At 41.4% G+C, this 20,401-nt stretch overlaps 1 protein-coding gene across 3 annotated transcripts in view; it reads right to left on the bottom strand.

The window, feature by feature from the left end:
* The window catches only part of LOC134207622 (SET domain-containing protein SmydA-8), a 234,830-nt gene that overhangs the window by 127,007 nt on the left and 87,422 nt on the right, over positions 1 to 20,401 (bottom strand). Inside the window, exon 1 of one of the 3 annotated variants that reach the window (XM_062683352.1) lies at positions 3,931 to 4,267. The exons of 1 other annotated variant lie outside the window; for it this stretch is intronic. In XM_062683352.1, coding sequence (XP_062539336.1) covers positions 3,931 to 4,074 — 144 coding nt within the window. In that variant the 5' untranslated portion in view covers positions 4,075 to 4,267. Of the gene's footprint in view, positions 1 to 3,790; positions 3,824 to 3,930; positions 4,268 to 20,401 lie in introns of those variants that run through there. One more of the 3 variants, XM_062683354.1, reaches the window with a different exon arrangement.

Here is a 20,401-nt window from a genome sequence, read left to right as displayed (position 1 = left end):
AGTGTACTCTGTGTCTCGTCCTTGACGTTTATCTTCGGCTACTCTTGTTCAATCTCAACGTGAGGTTAAATAAGAGTGGGGTTATGAATATGTGTTTTACTTAGACCTTAGACCTATATGGATTCGCATTATGCGTTTTTCACAGTGTACTCTGTGTCTCGTCTTTGACGTTCGGCTTTGGCTACTCTTGTTTAATCTCAACTTGAGGTTGAATAAGGGTGGGGTTATGAAAATGTTTTTTTTCAACAAATTGTCACCTACATGGATTCACATTATGCGTTTTTGACGTAGGACTTACGTCTCTCTTTACTATACCGGGTGTCATTTCGAAATATTCAAATCGACCGCGTTACGCTGTGTTGAAAGATTTTAAACGTTAATAGCGTTCGTCTCAGTGGACAAATTTCTGCGGTAAGCCCCTCAATCGACAGATTTCAAGTATGCCTTTCATGTCCATGCTTGATAAGACCCGAATAACTTGTTTCAATAGGCCCAAAACTGTTTTCAAAGCAAAATATTGAATTCACGAGAACCTATAAATATGAGTACCGCATCATTCTTGCATCATTCCATTGCCACGCTCTGATTGGTGCAGACGTCAGCGAATGAGCTCTCGCTAGGTCAGGAAGGCATAAAAAGCGCAGCAAGATTTTTTCCTCTCAATCTGACCCTGAGATCTGACAAGAACAGGCAAAGCAACCGCATCACCAGAACTTTTGAAGTGTTGCTCCATCGTCTCAGCTACGCAATCGCAAACTTAAGCTTTCTCAAGAGCAAGGCAGAATCGTCAGCATCATCGGCATTTTCGGTCCGGCATTGTCGAGGCCACCGCACAAAGGAGAAGCCTACCGGACAGTAAGCGCGGCTCGGCGGTGTGACGATAGACTGTCAATGACAACACTGATCAAAATGAATTATTGACAGTGGCTGATTTTCTACCCGCCACTTTCACAGCCAGGCGTTATCGTATATACGCAAATAGCCGGCATGAGTTAACCTCCAGAAATTGATATGGCGAAAGACATCTAACGCGGGTTTTCTCAAAATTAGGAACTTTTCATGAAAAACTATATGGTACCGGTTATGATGGATGGTGTTCGCTAGTACGCCTACCAAATATTTTTGACGTAGGACTTACGTCTCTCTTTACTATACCGGATGTCATTTTAAAATATTCAAATCGACCGCGTTACGCTGTGTTGAAATAGCGTTCGCTTCAGTGGACGAATTTCTGCGGTAAGCCCCTCAATCGACAGATTTCAAGTATGCCTTTCATGTCCATGCTTGATAAGATCCGAAAAACTTGTTTCAATAGGCATGAAACTGTTTTCAATGAAAAACATTGAGCTCAAGGGAACCTATAAATATGGGTACCGCATAATTCTTGCATCATTCCATTACCACGTTCTGATTGGTGCAGACACCAGCGAATGAGCAGCAGCTGGGTCTGCCGAGAAGCCATAAAATAGCGCAACGCGATTTTTTCCTTTCATTCTGACCGGGACAAGCGAAGCAACTGCATCATTGATTGAACAGCACTTTTAATAGGGAATGAAGTCTGCACCGACCGCTTTTTCGGCTCGTCACCATCGAAGCGACCATCATCATCCGAAACCTAGCCAGCACATCAGCAGTCCACTCTACAGACCCGACAAAGCAGCAATGCTGAGCAGAGTCGAGCCGAGACCGGCCGGCATCGGTGCTGAGCCGAGACAGGCTGAAGAAAAGCCACATGATGCAGCATGTATGTCCAAAAATCAAACGGTTCTTCAGAGAGCCAATAATAGAGATCAATATCAATGCTTTCAATACCCTTCGGGATAGAAATTGTACTTGGGTGCCAAATCCAATATTCTAGAGAGAAAATTTTATGCGTGATTTTCATAAATAGCGTCAAAACTAACAGTGGATAATTTTTCTGATTTAACCTGATTTAAGCGAAGTGGACGAAGGACTTCGCTTGACCATGCCTTTAAAGATTCATAAGATGTCCAAATCTCTCACATAATCTTATTTGGATAAAGAAAACACCGATTACAGCTAAAACATTAATAAACTATCAATCGATTTTTCATCAAATGTTGGATTTTTTGGCATTGATCAAGAAATATTTAGATAAACATTGTTTGCTACTGACCGCACACAAAGCGAACGTGACTGAATGATCGTCCCATGTTGCCAATTCTAAATCTTATCACTAGAAATCCCATGTCCGGGTGTTTCCTTCCTTCTACTACTAACAATGTTGTCTCAGAAAAGAACACGTACTTCTCACCTGAACTGCAATTCTAAGCTCGCTTGCCCGGCTTATTGGCCTGTATCAAGCGAAAAGTCCCGTTAGGAAATAGACGCCAGCAGCGAGCAACAAGCGTAAAAAAGAAGAAGCCCTTCTCGAACGCGTTGATGATGATGACGCTTTGGCTGACAAAGAAGCGGGATACAAGACACTAGCTGATTGGCCCACCAATTGGGAAGCAGAGAAGATTCAAAATTAAGTAGTATAAAAGAAAAGTGCATTCGCTCGCAGAGCATTCAGTCTTTTTTATACCCTCACTAGAAATTCGCAGTTATTTGAAAAGATCGTTTTCTTACTTTTTGCACATAGCCGAAGCCGAAGAGTTAAAAAAAAATGTCCTCCTTCAGTCGCTATCGCACGGATTAGAGGTGAGAAATTTGGACATATTATGTATCTTAAAGGCATGGTCAAGTCAAGTCCTACGTCCACTTAGCGGTTATGTCACAGACATTACCCACTGTTCGTTTTTCAGCATTAAGCACACATGTTAGCAAAAATAAGCAAGAAATTGGTTCTGTATTTCTTTTTTGAAAAAACAATACAGTTCCCCTAAAATAGCACATTTTGCCCAAGTCTGAAAATTTTATTAATAGAAGTTTAAAACTTCAAAAACTATCATCAAAAAGAAATCTATAAATTCCCTACAGTTGCTTGAGTAAATAAGGGCTTAATAGTTAGAAACAAAGCAATTCTTTTTATGTATTTTATTATTAGCTCTGTTTCCAGAAGTTTTAAATAAACAAATTACTAATGATTCAACACAGCATGGAAGTTGTCGTTTCCAATATCAATACCTATAATCCATAGATCCAAATGTTAGATGTTAAATGTAAATACGTTACGTTTATACAAGTCCTACGTCTACTCGCGGTTGTGTTAAAAACATCACCCATTGCTTTTTTTTCTTAAATAATCAACCCCCCTTGTTATAAGTTTGTTATACATTCTTGAACGGGTTCACCTTACTTTTAGGGAACTGCACGGACGAATCTCTTCCTCTTTCGTTCTTCATGAAAGTTAAAAAACATCAAGGCCAATAAATGTCGATTTCGACATTTAGTGGCCTTGTTGCTTTCTAATTTCTCTGTAAAGAAGTACAGTGCCCTATTGACAGAAAGGAATCTGTCAATTGAAGATCAAATGATGAATTGCGAAGGCATGGAAATGCGTAGGAGGCAATTAATGGCTGATTAGATTTACTATTCTTCGTTCAAATAAATGAGACGCAATTTGTCTGCACTGTGTTGCTGTACTGTTTCGATTATGCGACATCGCATCTTTATCCCTAATAACTATATCCGGCGTTAGATACAGTTTTTAGTTACAGTATTTTGAAACACCATTCTTCCAGAATATGGTGATTGTTCAAATTCCACTCCATAGCATTATGAAGTATTTCTGATAATGACCAATCACGAGTTTGAAACTGCGAATACGGTTTTGCTAAGCTCGAGAAAATCAATATTACCATTCGACTGTTCGTAGATGACTTACACACTTAAAACTTTTCATTGTTCTGGATAGAACTTTTGGTAAAAATCTCACAGCATGGATGGCGTTTCTCTGACAATACAATCAATCTCTGATTGCCAATTTGCCATTGATAATTAACTGTTTGTTTCACATCCACGCACCTTATAGCACCGACACTTCTCCCGATGTCCGGCCTTCCAGTGCTGCCGCTGGTGTTCCTTGCCACAATAGCTGACCTGCCGACACCGCGCACATTGTTTTCCACCGGGAGCACCACAAACCACGCAAGATGTGTCGAAAGTCATTGAATCGTGCTTCGAAGAATCGATGATTCTAATTAATGTCTGTTGTATAAGCGCTCCACTACGGCACGCATCGACTTCCCATCAACGAATTCGCGGCGAACCAGCGATGCTCCACAACGAGCACAGTCTAGTGGACTGCTTTATACTTTCCCCCTATTTTGCACGCGCAAGCACAGACTGGTATGATGGAAATGGACGGAGGACAGCGCTTAGCCTGATGCGGGCAATAAACCACCTGTCATGGACCGTTTGCTGGCTGCTGTATAGAGGAGCGAAGGGAATGACAGACACGTGCGCCTAACTAATTCCTATTCTGCGAAAATTTGAATTGGAAAAGCGTAAAAGCTGCCACTTGTTGATACACTGTGAAGTCAGGAAACGATGATTTGGCGAAATGTTTGATTACAAATGGGCAGATCAGTTGTTTGTCAATCTGTTGAGCTTAATGATTTTGGTTTTCCGGGTCCAGGAAAATAAACACAAGTCTTCACGAAATGGAGCCGAAACGGTTTCGAGATGTGGAAATAGGTGCGTAGTAGCACCACGAATACAACCAAATAGACTGGCATTTACATCGATTTGTTTGAACCTGAGGTTACATTCGTATCCACCAGTCTTGGGTGATGTCATTTATATACTTTTTTCTCCACCACTCAACTGTTTCCAAAACATCTGACGCAGGAGTAGAAATGTATAATTTATTTTTAAACATGGTCTTCCACTTCAACGGTGTTGACATCATATTTCCGACGTAGTGTAGTGGGATTGCGCGTATCCGATTTATCGGATCAAGTACGGTTTTTGTTTTTCTGCAAATTGTGTGTACCACTAATTGCAAACATTGCGATCCAACCATCTACTAACAAGCTCGACCGTTGCACGAATTTCCATCCTGATTTCTTAATTGGCATCACATCATCGGTTGGTTTGTTCCTCGTTTGTGTGGAAAATTCTTGACATGGTTTCCATTTCGCAAGCAGGGCATACGTAGTAGGACAAGTCCCATGTAGGTACCGTCTTGTCCACCAGTCTTTAATCATAGCTTTTTCGTCTTTCATCCTTTGGAATAATTGTTTGGCTGTGTTTTTATGCGCATTCAGTAAACTTTTTAAAGTATGAGAAATTATTAAAATCCACAAGTCTAATTATTTTGTTCCACTGTGTCACGCTATTATGTGCGTGCATAATAAATCCACAGCACTCATTTTTGAAACGGTTTGAGTGATGAGCTTACATAGTTTGCGCGTTTACCGAAGTGTGGACTAATTGCCTGGTTATGACGGAAACCGCAGTCACATGATGGTACCTACCTGGGTGGAAACAAAACAACGAACGAGCAGGTAACGGCGACCAATTGGTGGATGCCGTGGAGACGGATGGTAGACAGTGTCATGTTCGTCTTTGGCACATATATTTTTGGAAATGTATGACTATAACCACTTCTAAATGTATGACTGTGATTTTGACTGTCGAGTGCATTTGGAGCGGGAAATCTGTATGACATGCGCCGGTTGGACGGTAGATCGCAATAAATATAAGATACTGCTCAACCATGTCCGCAATGTTTCAGCATCTCTTCTTTGAATAAATCGTTTTCGAAGATATTGCCTACGAAAGTCAAATTACAAAACGAAGTTCTAATATCGATAAACGAAACCTTTCTTCTATGGATATCTCATTCACATGCAATATCCAATCTTGTTGCGTCCTATTCAGTTGGATGATTACCGTCCAATTTTTCAGCTCCATGCAATCATGAAGAACAAGCTTTTTTTTTTGCTGCGGCATTTCTGAAAATGATTCAGGAAAAAAACGAGAAGGAACAATGTTGAACAGAGTTCCGGTAAATGATCAATGGCGCTATGTTCCGGTGTGATGACATACAAGCTTCAGGAAAGATAATTAAAATTTTCTAGTTACCAGTTTGAGTACCTACTCTTGAATGGAAATAGTCTGTTACGAGCAGAATTTACTCTGGTGATGGCGAAAATACGTTATGAATAGAGTATTGCATCCTCTTACTTAACCACATTCTCTTGACGTTTAGCAGAGGATTTAGAACTTAGAAAAAATCTAAAATTCTTGTGAACAGGAGAAGTGATGATTTTATGAAGTTTCGTATTAAATATTCGAAGAATAATAAGTATTAGTGGAGTTACAATTGGAAAGCTTTCCGCTTATGCAAATGCATTACCAGCAGCTGAGAAGAAACGGTACGCTGAGAAAATAAAGTCGATAAGTAACATCGATCCATATGAAGCCAGCACGAATGTTCCAACTAGGTACGGTAGCAATGGGAAATGTTATTGAATATCTGCTGAATCAAGCAGCGCCAACATCCGGAAAGCACATCAGGAACTTGCGGAGCATCGAAGCAAACCGAAAGTTTGAGTCAGGATTTGTCTCAAACGTAGTTATTTATTTATTTATTTATTTATTTGCACAGAACTAAGACCGTAGTAACCTTGCACAGGTACAGGTTGCACCTTGCAGTACATAAAAGTCTTCTATAGATAGTAGAATCTATAGATGAGCGAAAGCATGGCTGAGTCGATTTTTTGCCCGTGCACACGCGCATATGACGTCACAGCCCTTAACGTTTCCATTGAAATCGTGACGTCATGCTCGTTTGGAGACACGTTTGACAGTTCGTTTGGAGACAGAGGATTTATCTTCGCTCATCTATATATTATACTATCTAAAGTCTTCTCCATTCAACTCAGGCCATGGCTGCACGTCGCCAACCACACAGAGGTCCGCAAATCGTTCTCGTCCACCATTGCTGCGCGCCTCGCCTTTTTGTATCCATATATAAGAAATGCTCTGAAGGATCAGAGTTCAATAAAAAAATAATTTTATTCCACTAATTATAAGTTACAATAAGTATCATTCACTTCTCACTCGAAACTGATTGAATTTTCCTACCGCTAAACCTTTTATTAACTAAATCTATCAACTCAGCAAAACGGTCCCGGTCAAAGTCTGCATCGATGTCGTCCGATCCGTTGTCGTTCGCTTGGCTTTGCGCACGTTGCCACCTCAGCTGGATAATTCCCTGGGTCATCACTTTTACGTTGCATCGATCGATGGGCCGGTCGATGGCTCGTTCTGATGGGATGGCACGTGGGCAACTCTGATCCTAACGCCTCCCCTCAAGTATCAAGCATCCTCGTTTGATGTTTCAGGAGCTCGAACCTTGGTTCTGGGATGAGTTTCAGACGCTTCTGTCCGGGGTCCTTTCTTGTTGTTTGACTGTTCGAACCATCGGTTGCTTCTACTTCTTCTAGCTTCTTTGTTCTAAGCATCAGTGCCTCGACGTGGTTCTTTTTGGCATCCTTCTTGTGAGTTTTCTTGTAAAGAAAAGCAATGACGAAACAGAAAAATGTTTAAATCAGGAGGGCTAGCCCTTCAAAAGTTACCCTTTTATGGGTCTGTTAAAGGAAAGCTGGATCATGCTCAATTCTTCCAGGTTTTGAATCCGCAGCATGAAGTTTTGCTCCTTGTTGTACGTGTAGTTTGACTTCTGAAGAGGTCTACTGTAAATTGGGAACAAGTAGTTGTCTTGTCTTAAGACATCTATTTTACCAGAGAATGTGAAGTTACGTGCTTTGATTGTGCAATTGCCGATTTCTATTATTGTTGGTTCGGTAATGATTCTTGAATCTCCGCATGAGTCGTTTACCTCGATGTTTTCTGTAGTGTCAATTAGGATTACGCCGTCTGTGATCTCTTTGGCTTGGAATCCTTGTATTGTACTTACGAGTGTGCATTTTGGTGTTTGATGCGTTAAGATATTATAGATGCATTCGTCCTCGATCAGCTTGGTACCTTCACAAATGTCGCATTTGTCGTTTGGGCGTAGATCAGATTGCCGTGCTTTGCCACCAGGTTTATGTCGGTTTTTATCCTCGAATTGTTGACCTTCAACGTGTGGAGCTCCAGGAGGTCGAAGTCCTTGTCGTCTAGTACTGGGGTCTTCACAAGTACCATCGCTTGTCCGCCATTGATGCCGGTAGTTGCTGAGCAATACTGAAATATTTCGTCAAGATAGTTAAGGTGGATGTTTTGCTTCCTAAGTTTCCCTGCGATTGCCTGCTTGTCGTTTAACGAGAGGATGTTCTTATTTATGAGACCTAATCTGGAGAACTCGACTTGTTCTTCTATAGATTCTAATATATGAATTATTCTATCTGTATTCCAAATGAGATTAATGAACTCCAAGTCTGATCTAAGGTTTTGTACTGTGTTGAATTCTCTAGAGATTGTAGAACTAATTTTCCTCAAGGAATCTGTTATGTTATTGATTTTGTTTTTAAAAAGTTCGTTAATTTGGATTCGCTTGATTTGGTTTTGTACTAACTTATTCTCCTGGTTCTTCAATATCCCTAATCCTTCGTGTATGATCTCAAGATCCTCGTTAACGGGATTACCCGCAATGAATTTAATTGCTGCTCCGAGGACGTTTATCAGTGCTCTTTTTGTTTTACTTGGGCTTAAACTAAAAAGTTTTTCCTTAGCTATTGTTAACTTTTCCTGTAGAGTTTGCTCTAAGTGTTCAACGGTTTTAAATGAGTGTGTGATGTTCTCTATGTATTTGATGTTATCTTCTAGGGATTCCAAACTAATCTGATGTAGTGTCCTATCGTATCCTATCCTTATCCGTACTGTTTTTGTTTTTATGGCCACCATGCCATTGTTATTCGATATTTCCTTATATGTAGTCGCGTTTATCAGGTGGATGAAGATTAATCTGAAAAAGGAACATATTTCATTTGTTTAATGTTTTGTTCTGTTGAGGGCTTTAAGGTGTTATATGTTTTTATTTTTTAATCCGATTTTTATGTATTTTTATGTCATTACTATCTATGTATGTGAGTTCGTTATTAGTTTTAACTGTTGAAATTTTATACGGGTCTCTATCTTTATTTAGTCTTTGACTATTTTTAATATAAAGTTTTTCATTCTGATTTAGATGTTTAGGGCTTTCATTATTTGAAAATTTTTTCTCGTGATTTAGTTTTCTTTTATTAAGCTCAACTTTAACGGCCGATTGAATTTTACAAAAGTTTTCTGCTATTTCCTCCTGATTGGTTGAATTTGATGAGTTGAAAACTACTTCCCGTGGTTTTTGATTGATTGCTGAATGAAAAGTAATCTTTGAATTTTGCATGGAGAGTACGATAGAGTTCGATTAATGTGGAGTGGAATCTTTCTACGATTCCGTTAGAACAAGAATTACTCGCGTTATGGATTTCGATGTTTAAATCGTTGAGAAAACCGACGAAATCAATGGATTTAAATGAAGGTTTTTGGTCGCTTACTATAGTCTTTGGTCTACCAAATTGTCTTATGTGCTCGGTGATTGCGTGTTTCATATCGACAATTGTTCTTGTTTGAAGCGGAATAACGTTTGCAAACTTTGAAAACGAATCGACTACAGTGAGCCATTTCTGACCCTTCATGAAAAATACATCAATGTGGATTCTATCAAAGACAGTTTCGCCAAACGTACTTTTTGACGTAGGACTTACGTCTCTCTTTACTATACCGGGTGTCATTTCGAAATATTCAAATCGACCGCGTTACGCTGTGTTGAAAGATTTTAAACGTTAATAGCGTTCGTCTCAGTGGACAAATTTCTGCGGTAAGCCCCTCAATCGACAGATTTCAAGTATGCCTTTCATGTCCATGCTTGATAAGACCCGAATAACTTGTTTCAATAGGCCCAAAACTGTTTTCAAAGCAAAATATTGAATTCACGAGAACCTATAAATATGAGTACCGCATCATTCTTGCATCATTCCATTGCCACGCTCTGATTGGTGCAGACTTCAGCGAATGAGCTCTCGCTAGGTCAGGAAGGCATAAAAAAGCGCAGCAAGATTTTTTTCCTCTCAATCTGACCCTGAGATCTGACAAGAACAGGCAAAGCAACCGCATCACCAGAACTTTTGAAGTGTTGCTCCATCGTCTCAGCTACGCAATCGCAAACTTAAGCTTTCTCAAGAGCAAGGCAGAATCGTCAGCATCATCGGCATTTTCGGTCCGGCATTGTCGAGGCCACCGCACAAAGGAGAAGCCTACCGGACAGTAAGCGCGGCTCGGCGGTGTGACGATAGACTGTCAATGACAACACTGATCAAAATGAATTATTGACAGTGGCTGATTTTCTACCCGCCACTTTCACAGCCAGGCGTTATCGTATATACGCAAATAGCCGGCATGAGTTAACCTCCAGAAATTGATATGGCGAAAGACATCTAACGCGGGTTTTCTCAAAATTAGGAACTTTTCATGAAAAACTATATGGTACCGGTTATGATGGATGGTGTTCGCTAGTACGCCTACCAAATATTTTTGACGTAGGACTTACGTCTCTCTTTACTATACCGGATGTCATTTTAAAATATTCAAATCGACCGCGTTACGCTGTGTTGAAATAGCGTTCGCCTCAGTGGACGAATTTCTGCGGTTAGCCCCTCAATCGACAGATTTCAAGTATGCCTTTCATGTCCATGCTTGATAAGACCCGAAAAACTTGTTTCAATAGGCATGAAACTGTTTTCAATGAAAACATTGAGCTCAAGGGATCCTATAAATATGGGTACCGCATAATTCTTGCATCATTCCATTACCACGTTCTGATTGGTGCAGACACCAGCGAATGAGCAGCCGCTGGGTCTGCCGAGAAGCCATAAAATAGCGCAACGCGATTTTTCCTTTCATTCTGACCGGGACAAGCGAAGCAACTGCATCATTGATTGAACAGCACTTTTAATAGGGAATGAAGTCTGCACCGACCGCTTTTTCGGCTCGTCACCATCGAAGCGACCATCATCATCGAAACCTAGCCAGCACATCAGCAGTCCACTCTACAGACCCGACAAAGCAGCAATGCTGAGCAGAGTCGAGCCGAGACCGGCCGGCATCGGTGCTGAGCCGAGACAGGCTGAAGAAAAGCCACATGATGCAGCATGTATGTCCAAAATCAAACGGTTCTTCAGAGAGCCAATAATAGAGATCAATATCAATGCTTTCAATACCCTTCGGGATAGAAATTGTACTTGGGTGCCAAATCCAATATTCTAGAGAGAAAATTTTATGCGTGATTTTCATAAATAGCGTCAAAACTAACAGTGGATAATTTTTCTGATTTAACCTGATTTAAGCGAAGTGGACGAAGGACTTCGCTTGACCATGCCTTTAAAGATTCATAAGATGTCCAAATCTCTCACATAATCTTATTTGGATAAAGAAAACACCGATTACAGCTAAAACATTAATAAACTATCAATCGATTTTTCATCAAATGTTGGATTTTTTGGCATTGATCAAGAAATATTTAGATAAACATTGTTTGCTACTGACCGCACACAAAGCGAACGTGACTGAATGATCGTCCCATGTTGCCAATTCTAAATCTTATCACTAGAAATCCCATGTCCGGGTGTTTCCTTCCTTCTACTACTAACAATGTTGTCTCAGAAAAGAACACGTACTTCTCACCTGAACTGCAATTCTAAGCTCGCTTGCCCGGCTTATTGGCCTGTATCAAGCGAAAAGTCCCGTTAGGAAATAGACGCCAGCAGCGAGCAACAAGCGTAAAAAACGAACAGTGGGTAATGTCTGTGACATAACCGCTAAGTGGACGTAGGACTTGACTTGACCATGCCTTTAAGATACATAATATGTCCAAATTTCTCACCTCTAATCCGTGCGATAGCGACTGAAGGAGGACATTTTTTTTTAACTCTTCGGCTTCGGCTATGTGCAAAAAGTAAGAAAACGATCTTTTCAAATAACTGCGAATTTCTAGTGAGGGTATAAAAAAGACTGAATGCTCTGCGAGCGAATGCACTTTTCTTTTATACTACTTAATTTTGAATCTTCTCTGCTTCCCAATTGGTGGGCCAATCAGCTAGTGTCTTGTATCCCGCTTCTTTGTCAGCCAAAGCGTCATCATCATCAACGCGTTCGAGAAGGGCTTCTTCTTTTTACGCTTGTTGCTCGCTGCTGGCGTCTATTTCCTAACGGGACTTTTCGCTTGATACAGGCCAATAAGCCGGGCAAGCGAGCTTAGAATTGCAGTTCAGGTGAGAAGTACGTGTTCTTTTCTGAGACAACATTGTTAGTAGTAGAAGGAAGGAAACACCCGGACATGGGATTTCTAGTGATAAGATTTAGAATTGGCAACATGGGACGATCATTCAGTCACGTTCGCTTTGTGTGCGGTCAGTAGCAAACAATGTTTATCTAAATATTTCTTGATCAATGCCAAAAAATCCAACATTTGATGAAAAATCGATTGATAGTTTATTAATGTTTTAGCTGTAATCGGTGTTTTCTTTATCCAAATAAGATTATGTGAGAGATTTGGACATCTTATGAATCTTTAAAGGCATGGTCAAGCGAAGTCCTTCGTCCACTTCGCTTAAATCAGGTTAAATCAGAAAAATTATCCACTGTTAGTTTTGACGCTATTTATGAAAATCACGCATAAAATTTTCTCTCTAGAATATTGGATTTGGCACCCAAGTACAATTTCTATCCTGAAGGGTATTGAAAGCATTGATATTGATCTCTATTATTGGCTCTCTGAAGAACCGTTTGATTTTTGGACATACATGCTGCATCATGTGGCTTTTCTTCAGCCTGTCTCGGCTCAGCACCGATGCCGGCCGGTCTCGGCTCGACTCTGCTCAGCATTGCTGCTTTGTCGGGTCTGTAGAGTGGACTGCTGATGTGCTGGCTAGGTTTCGGATGATGATGGTCGCTTCGATGGTGACGAGCCGAAAAAGCGGTCGGTGCAGACTTCATTCCCTATTAAAAGTGCTGTTCAATCAATGATGCAGTTGCTTCGCTTGTCCCGGTCAGAATGAAAGGAAAAATCGCGTTGCGCTATTTTTATGGCTTCTCGGCAGACCCAGCGGCTGCTCATTCGCTGGTGTCTGCACCAATCAGAACGTGGTAATGGAATGATGCAAGAATTATGCGGTACCCATATTTATAGGTTCCCTTGAGCTCAATGTTTTCATTGAAAACAGTTTCATGCCTATTGAAACAAGTTTTCGGATCTTATCAAGCATGGACATGAAAGGCATACTTGAAATCTGTCGATTGAGGGCTTACCGCAGAAATTCGTCCACTGAGGCGAACGCTATTTCAACACAGCGTAACGCGGTCGATTTGAATATTTTAAAATGACATCCGGTATAGTAAAGAGAGACGTAAGTCCTACGTCAAAATATTTGGTAGGCGTACTAGCGAACACCATCCATCATAACCGGTACCATATAGGTTTTCATGAAAAGTTCCTAATTTTGAGAAAACCCGCGTTAGATGTCTTTCGCCATATCAATTTCTGGAGGTTAACTCATGCCGGCTATTTGCGTATATACGATAACGCCTGGCTGTGAAAGTGGCGGGTAGAAAATCAGCCACTGTCAATAATTCATTTTGATCAGTGTTGTCATTGACAGTCTATCGTCACACCGCCGAGCCGCGCTTACTGTCCGGTAGGCTTCTCCTTTGTGCGGTGGCCTCGACAATGCCGGACCGAAAATGCCGATGATGCTGACGATTCTGCCTTGCTCTTGAGAAAGCTTAAGTTTGCGATTGCGTAGCTGAGACGATGGAGCAACACTTCAAAAGTTCTGGTGATGCGGTTGCTTTGCCTGTTCTTGTCAGATCTCAGGGTCAGATTGAGAGGAAAAAAATCTTGCTGCGCTTTTTTATGCCTTCCTGACCTAGCGAGAGCTCATTCGCTGACGTCTGCACCAATCAGAGCGTGGCAATGGAATGATGCAAGAATGATGCGGTACTCATATTTATAGGTTCTCGTGAATTCAATATTTTGCTTTGAAAACAGTTTTGGGCCTATTGAAACAAGTTATTCGGGTCTTATCAAGCATGGACATGAAAGGCATACTTGAAATCTGTCGATTGAGGGGCTTACCGCAGAAATTTGTCCACTGAGACGAACGCTATTAACGTTTAAAATCTTTCAACACAGCGTAACGCGGTCGATTTGAATATTTCGAAATGACACCCGGTATAGTAAAGAGAGACGTAAGTCCTACGTCAAAAGTATCTTTGTAAAATCTGTCTTTTATTTTCTTTAACCCTCGATGTCCATATCCATGGGTACTTTCGATCAGCTCATCCTGATCGGTGCCCAGTCTGATGTCCTCCAAGAGTTTCTCTGAAATAAAACTTTGAAAATTTTGTTAGCCGAAAATGTATTCTATATGTTTCTTGTATAAGCTGCAGTAGGGATACGGGAGCTTTGATGCAATTAATACCTTTAGGATTCAGGCATCTTTTGAAAACGTTCACCACATCCGCTTCGGTGTATTCTGGTTAGGCAATTATGTATCTGTTATATTTGGGAAAAACAGCTTCGTGGAAATCTGTTTTAATTCGAGCAATTTTAAAAATTAATTGTGTCTTGAAAAAATTAATTGGTCTTTCCGTGCAGTTTATAAAATAATCGTCGCTAGTATCCGCAGAATAGTCTCTAAATCTTCATCGTTATCAGCTGTATTTGCATTTATTTCATCTTTCACCTTTATCCTGGATAAAGCGTCCGCAACGACGTTCTGTTTACCTGGTTTGTAGATGAATTCGTAATTGAATCCGCTCAACTGCAACTTCCATCTAACGATTTTATCATTAGAGTTAGTCATTGAGCAAATCAAAGGTTTATGTTCTTTTTTTAATCTTTCGTTTATTTGGGAAGCTCATTTGCCGTTAAGCGTTACGGAGCCGAAATCATGTTTCTAGTACAATTTTAATCTTGATTCTTATAAATAATGTTAGTTTTGGGGAACCGAAAAACTCGCGGTTTGGTCGAGGTTCGAGAATACAATAATACAAAGGGAAAGGAAAGGGATTTAAGGTATTTACTAATTACGATTCTAATGGTTACATGGTTTAGATGCTTAACGATGTTTCATCTGTAACGGAACAAACAAATATTTTCTTGAAAGACAACAAGAGGAAGAAATACGAGAGTGAATAACGACAGACATTGATGAGCAACAAGAAGAAAACATTCGTGATGAGGTACGCCAAGGGGACAATGGTTACAGCCTAACATCTGCTACTTCCAAGAATTGGTGGGCAAGGGTCATGTATTCGAGGTCAAGACCCGCCAACACTTCCCTAATAGGTTTCGTTGTTTTCCTCGGACCCGGAGATGTTCATTTAGCGTAGATCTGGGGCCACGATGCTCATCGCACGCCCACACGACATGGTCAATGTCCTGATAATCTGCGCCGCAAACACAAAGATTGCCTTCTGAGAGCCCCACTCTGAAAAGATGTGCGTTTAAAGTGTAGTGATTGGACATTAGACGACACATGGTTCGAATGAAGTCTCGTTCCATATTCAATTTTTTGAACCATGGACGCTTCGACACCTGCGGGCGAATCGAATACAGCCATCTACCCAACTCTCCATTTGTCCATTTCTGTTGTCAGCTGTTCAAGGTTTCCTGACGAACTAATGTGAAAAATTCATCGAAGGTGATTTGTCGATCGTAAATATCACCTTCCATAGCGCCCACCTTAGCCAATGAGTCCGCTTTCTCATTTCCCGGAATCGAGCAATGAGAAGGGACCCAAGCCATGGTGATTGTGTAAGACCGTTTTAATAAAGCACTCAAAGCTTTCCGTATCCCGTTCAAAAGATACGCTGAGTGCTTAACCGGTTTCATTGACCGAACAGCCTCCAGTGAACTTAGACTGTCGGAGAAGATGAAAAAGTGGTCAGGAGGTAGGGACGCGATTTGCTCAAGTGAATAGTGTATAGCTGCTAGCTCAGCAGTATACACAGAGCAAGGCTCTTTGAGCTTAAAATAGGCGCTATGAAAAACATTAAAAACACCGAAACCAGTGGAGTCATCCGTTTTTGACCCATCTGTGTAAAAGCTTCTCTCCTGGCTGGCGTGCCCGTATTTGCTTACAAATAATGAAGGTAATACCTCCGCACGAAGAGAGTCTGGTATTCCATGAACCTCCTGCTTCATGGACAGATCAAATGATACAGAGGAACTGTAGGAGTCTAAGGAGTTAGCACGATTGGTGTCAACCGAAGATGGGCATACCTCCAGCGTCATATACCAGTGGTAAATACTCATGAAGCGAGATTGAGGGTTTTGTTCAAGCAGCTTCTCGAAGTTGTTAATGACCAATGGATTGAGAACTTCACAACGTAGGAGGAACCGGAGCGATAATTCCGCGAAACGATCTGTCAGAGGAAGAACTCCCGCAAGTACTTCCAGATTCATCGTATGAGTCGAATTCATACAACCCAACGCGATACGGAGACAGCGGTACTGAATCCGTTGGAGCTTCAGCATGTGTGTTTTCGCCGCGGACTGGAAGCAGAAGCTACCGTATTCAAGAGCTGACAGAATTGTTGTTCGATACAACGTGATGAGATCTTCGGGGTGCGCTCCCCACCATGTTCCGGTTATTGTTCGCATGAAGTTGATTCTTTTCTGGCATTTTTGTGTCAGATTCACAATGTGCTTCCCGAAGGTGCATTTCGAGTCGAACCAGACCCCGAGGTATTTAGAAGACATGCTATGAGTGATTGTCTTACCCATCAGTTGAAGCGAGAACTTAGCCGGCTTATGTTTTGACGTAGGACTTACGTCTCTCTTTACTATAACGGGTGTCATTCCAAAATATTCCAATCGACCGCGTTACGCTGTGTTGAAAGATTTCAAACGCTAATAGCGTTCGTCTCAGTGGACGAATTTCTGCGGTAAGCCCCTCAATCGACAGATTTCAAGTATGCCTTCCATGTCCATGCTTGATAAGACCCGAAAAACTTGTTTCAATAGGCATGAAACTGTTTTCAATGAAAAACATTGAGCTCAAGGGAACCTATAAATATGGGTACCGCATAATTCTTGCATCATTCCATTACCACGTTCTGATTGGTGCCGACACCAGCGAATGAGCAGCCGCTGGGTCTGCCGAGAAGCCATAAAATAGCGCAACGCGATTTTTTCCTTTCATTCTGACCGGGACAAGCGAAGCAACCGCATCATCGATTGAACAGCACTCACACCTTTTAGCAGGGAATGAAGTCATCGAAGCCATCATCATCAGCCGAAACCTAGCCAGCACAGCAGCAGTCCACCCTACAGACCCGACAAAGCAGCAATGCTGAGCAGATACCGGCAGCAGCAGCAGAGTCCAGCCGAGACCGGCCGGCATCGGTGCTGAGCCGAGACAGGCTGAAGAAAAGCCACATGATGCAGCATGTATGTCCAAAAAACAAACGGTTCTTCAGAGAGCCAATAATAGAGATCAATATCAATGCTTTCAATACCCTTCGGGATAGAAATTGTACTTGGGTGCCAAATCCAATATTCTAGAGATAAAATTTTATGCGTGATTTTCATAAATAGCGTCAAAACTAACAGTGGATAATTTTTCTGATTTAACCGCGAAGTGGACGAAGGACTTCGCTTGTCCATGCCTTTAAAGATTCATAAGATGTCCAAATCTCTCACATAATCTTATTTGGATAAAAAAACACCGATAACAGCTCAAACATTAATAAACTATCAATCGATTTTTCGTCAAATGTGGATTTTTTGGCATTGATAAAAAAAAATGTAGATAAATTGTTTGATACTGACCGCACACAAAGCGAACGTGACTGAATGATCGTCCCATGTTACCAATTCTAAATCTTATCACCCGAAATCCCATGTCCGGGTGTTTCCTTCCTTCTACTACTAACAATGTTGTCTCAGAAAAGAACACCCTACTTCCCACCTGAACTGCAATTTTAAGCTCGCTTGCCCGGCTTAATGGCCGGTATCTAGCGAAAAGTCCCGTTAGGAAATAGACGCCAGCAGCGAGCAACAAGCGTAAAAAAGAAGAAGCCCTTCTTGAACGCGTTGATGATGATGACGCTTTGGCTGACAAAAAAGTGGGATACAAGACACTATAGCTGATTGGCCCACCAATTGGGAAGCAGAGAAGATTCAAAATAAGGTATAAAAGAAAAGTGCATTCGCTCGCAGAGCATTCAGTCTTTTTTATACCATCACAAGAAATTCGCGGTTATTTGAAAAGATCGTTTTCTTACTTTTTGCACTTAGCCGAAGCAAACAGCCTTTTTCAAGGCTCTAAGAGTTAAAAATAATGTTCTCCTTCAGTCGCTATCGCACGGATTAGAAGGCTCTTCAGTGGAAGGGCTGAGATACAGTCTACATCCCCTGCTGAGCCAACTTGTGGTTTATTTCAGGCAGTCCTTCAGTGGGAAGGTTGCCACTGTCGAGGCTAATATTTCGTGACCGGACAGATACTTCCTGAATTTTTTTTGATGATTCTTGTTCGAGGTAGATTTGATTTCTGTGTCGGTTTGATGAGAAGATTTTGCCAAGTAATGGTATGCAACGCCGATTATTTATCCAAAATAGTTGATGTGAGAAATTTGGACATATTATGTATCTGAAAGGCATGGTCAAGTCAAGTCCTACGTCCACTTAGCGGTTATGTCACAGACATTACCCACTGTTCGTTTTTGACGTAGGACTTACGTCTCTCTTTACTATACCGGGTGTCATTTCAAAATATTAAAATCGACCGCGTTACGCTGTGTTGAAAGATTTTAAACGTTAATAGCGTTCGTCTCAGTGGACAAATTTCTGCGGTAAGCCCCTCAATCGACAGATTTCAAGTATGCCTTTCATGTCCATGCTTGATAAGACCCGAAAAACTTGTTTCAATAGGCATGAAATTGTTTTCAATGAAATACATTGAGATCAAGGGAACCTATAAATATGGGTACCGCATAATTCGTGCATCATTCCATTACCACGTTCTGATTGGTGCAGACACCAGCGAATGAGCAGCCGCTGGGTCTGCCGAGAAGCCATAAAATAGCGCAACGCAATTTTTCCTTTCATTCTGACCGGGACGAGCGAAGCAACCGCATCATCGATTGAACAGCACTCACACCTTTTAGCAGGGAATGAAGTCATCGAAGCCACCATCATCAGCCGAAACCTAGCCAGTACCGCAGCAGTCCACCCTACAGACCCGACAAAGCAGCAATGCTGAGCAGATACCGGCAGCAGCAGCAGAGTCGAGCCGAGACCGGCCGGCATCGGTGATGAGCCGAGACAGGCTGAAGAAAAGCCACATGCATGCACTACATGCAGCATGTATGTCCAAAAAAACAAACGGTTCTTCAGAGAGCCAATGATAGAGATCAATATCAAAGCTTTCAATTCCCTTCGGGATAGAAATTGCAGGGTTGTTACGGAGATCCTGAAATATTTTCCGCGCCAAATCCGCGCCGACTAAAATCAAATCCACGCCATTTCCGCGCAACATGAAAATCCATACTGCGCCAAATCCGCGCGACCCAAAACTAAATTCTAAGCAAATACACGATAAATATCAATGCATTGATCAATGCAATATTGGCATTGATTTAAAAATATGTAGTAAAACATTGTTTGATACTGACCGCACACAAAGCGAACGTGACTGAATGATCGTCCCATGTTATGAATTCTAAATCTTATCACCATAAATCCCATGTCCGGGTGTTTCCTTCCTTCTACTACTAATAATGTTGCCTCAGAAAGAACACCCTACTTCCCACCTGAACTGCAATTCTAAGCTCGCTTGCACGGCTTATTGGCCTGTATCAAGTGAAAAGTCCCGTTAAGAAATAGACGCCAGCAGCGAGCAACAAGCGTAAAAAGAAGAAGCCCTTCAACGCGTTGATGATGATGACGCTTTGACTGACAAAGAATCGGGATACAAGACACTAGCTGATTGGCCCACCAATTGGGAAGCAGAGAAGATTCAAAATTAAGTAAAAGTGCACTCGCTCGCAGAGCATTCAGTCTTTTATACCATCACTAGAAACTCGCGGTTATTTGAAAAGATCGTTTTCTTACTTTTTGCACTTAGCCGAAGCAAACAGCCTTTTCAAGGCTCTAAGAGTTAAAAATAATGTTCTCCTTCAGTAGCTATCGCACGGATTAGAAGGCCCTTCAGTGGAAGGGCTGAGATACAATCTACATCCCCTGCTGAACCAACTTGTGGTTTATTTCAGGCAGTCCTTCAGTGGGAAGGTTGCCACTGTCGAGGCTAATATTTCGTGACCGGACAGATACTTCCTGAATTTATTTATCCAAAATAGTTGATGTGAGAAATTTGGACATATTATGTATCTTAAAGGCATGGTCAAGTCAAGTCCTACGTCCACTTAGCGGTTAAGTCACAGACATTACCCACTGTTCGTTTTAATTTCCAATGGGCATAATCAATCCGCTTCTATCGAC

This window comes from Armigeres subalbatus, chromosome 1 (assembly GCF_024139115.2).
Source record: "Armigeres subalbatus isolate Guangzhou_Male chromosome 1, GZ_Asu_2, whole genome shotgun sequence".
In the NCBI taxonomy this organism is placed as follows: domain Eukaryota; kingdom Metazoa; phylum Arthropoda; class Insecta; order Diptera; family Culicidae; genus Armigeres; species Armigeres subalbatus.
The sequence above is the reverse complement of the archived record's forward strand: the minus strand, read 5'-3'. Positions and strand labels throughout refer to the sequence as shown.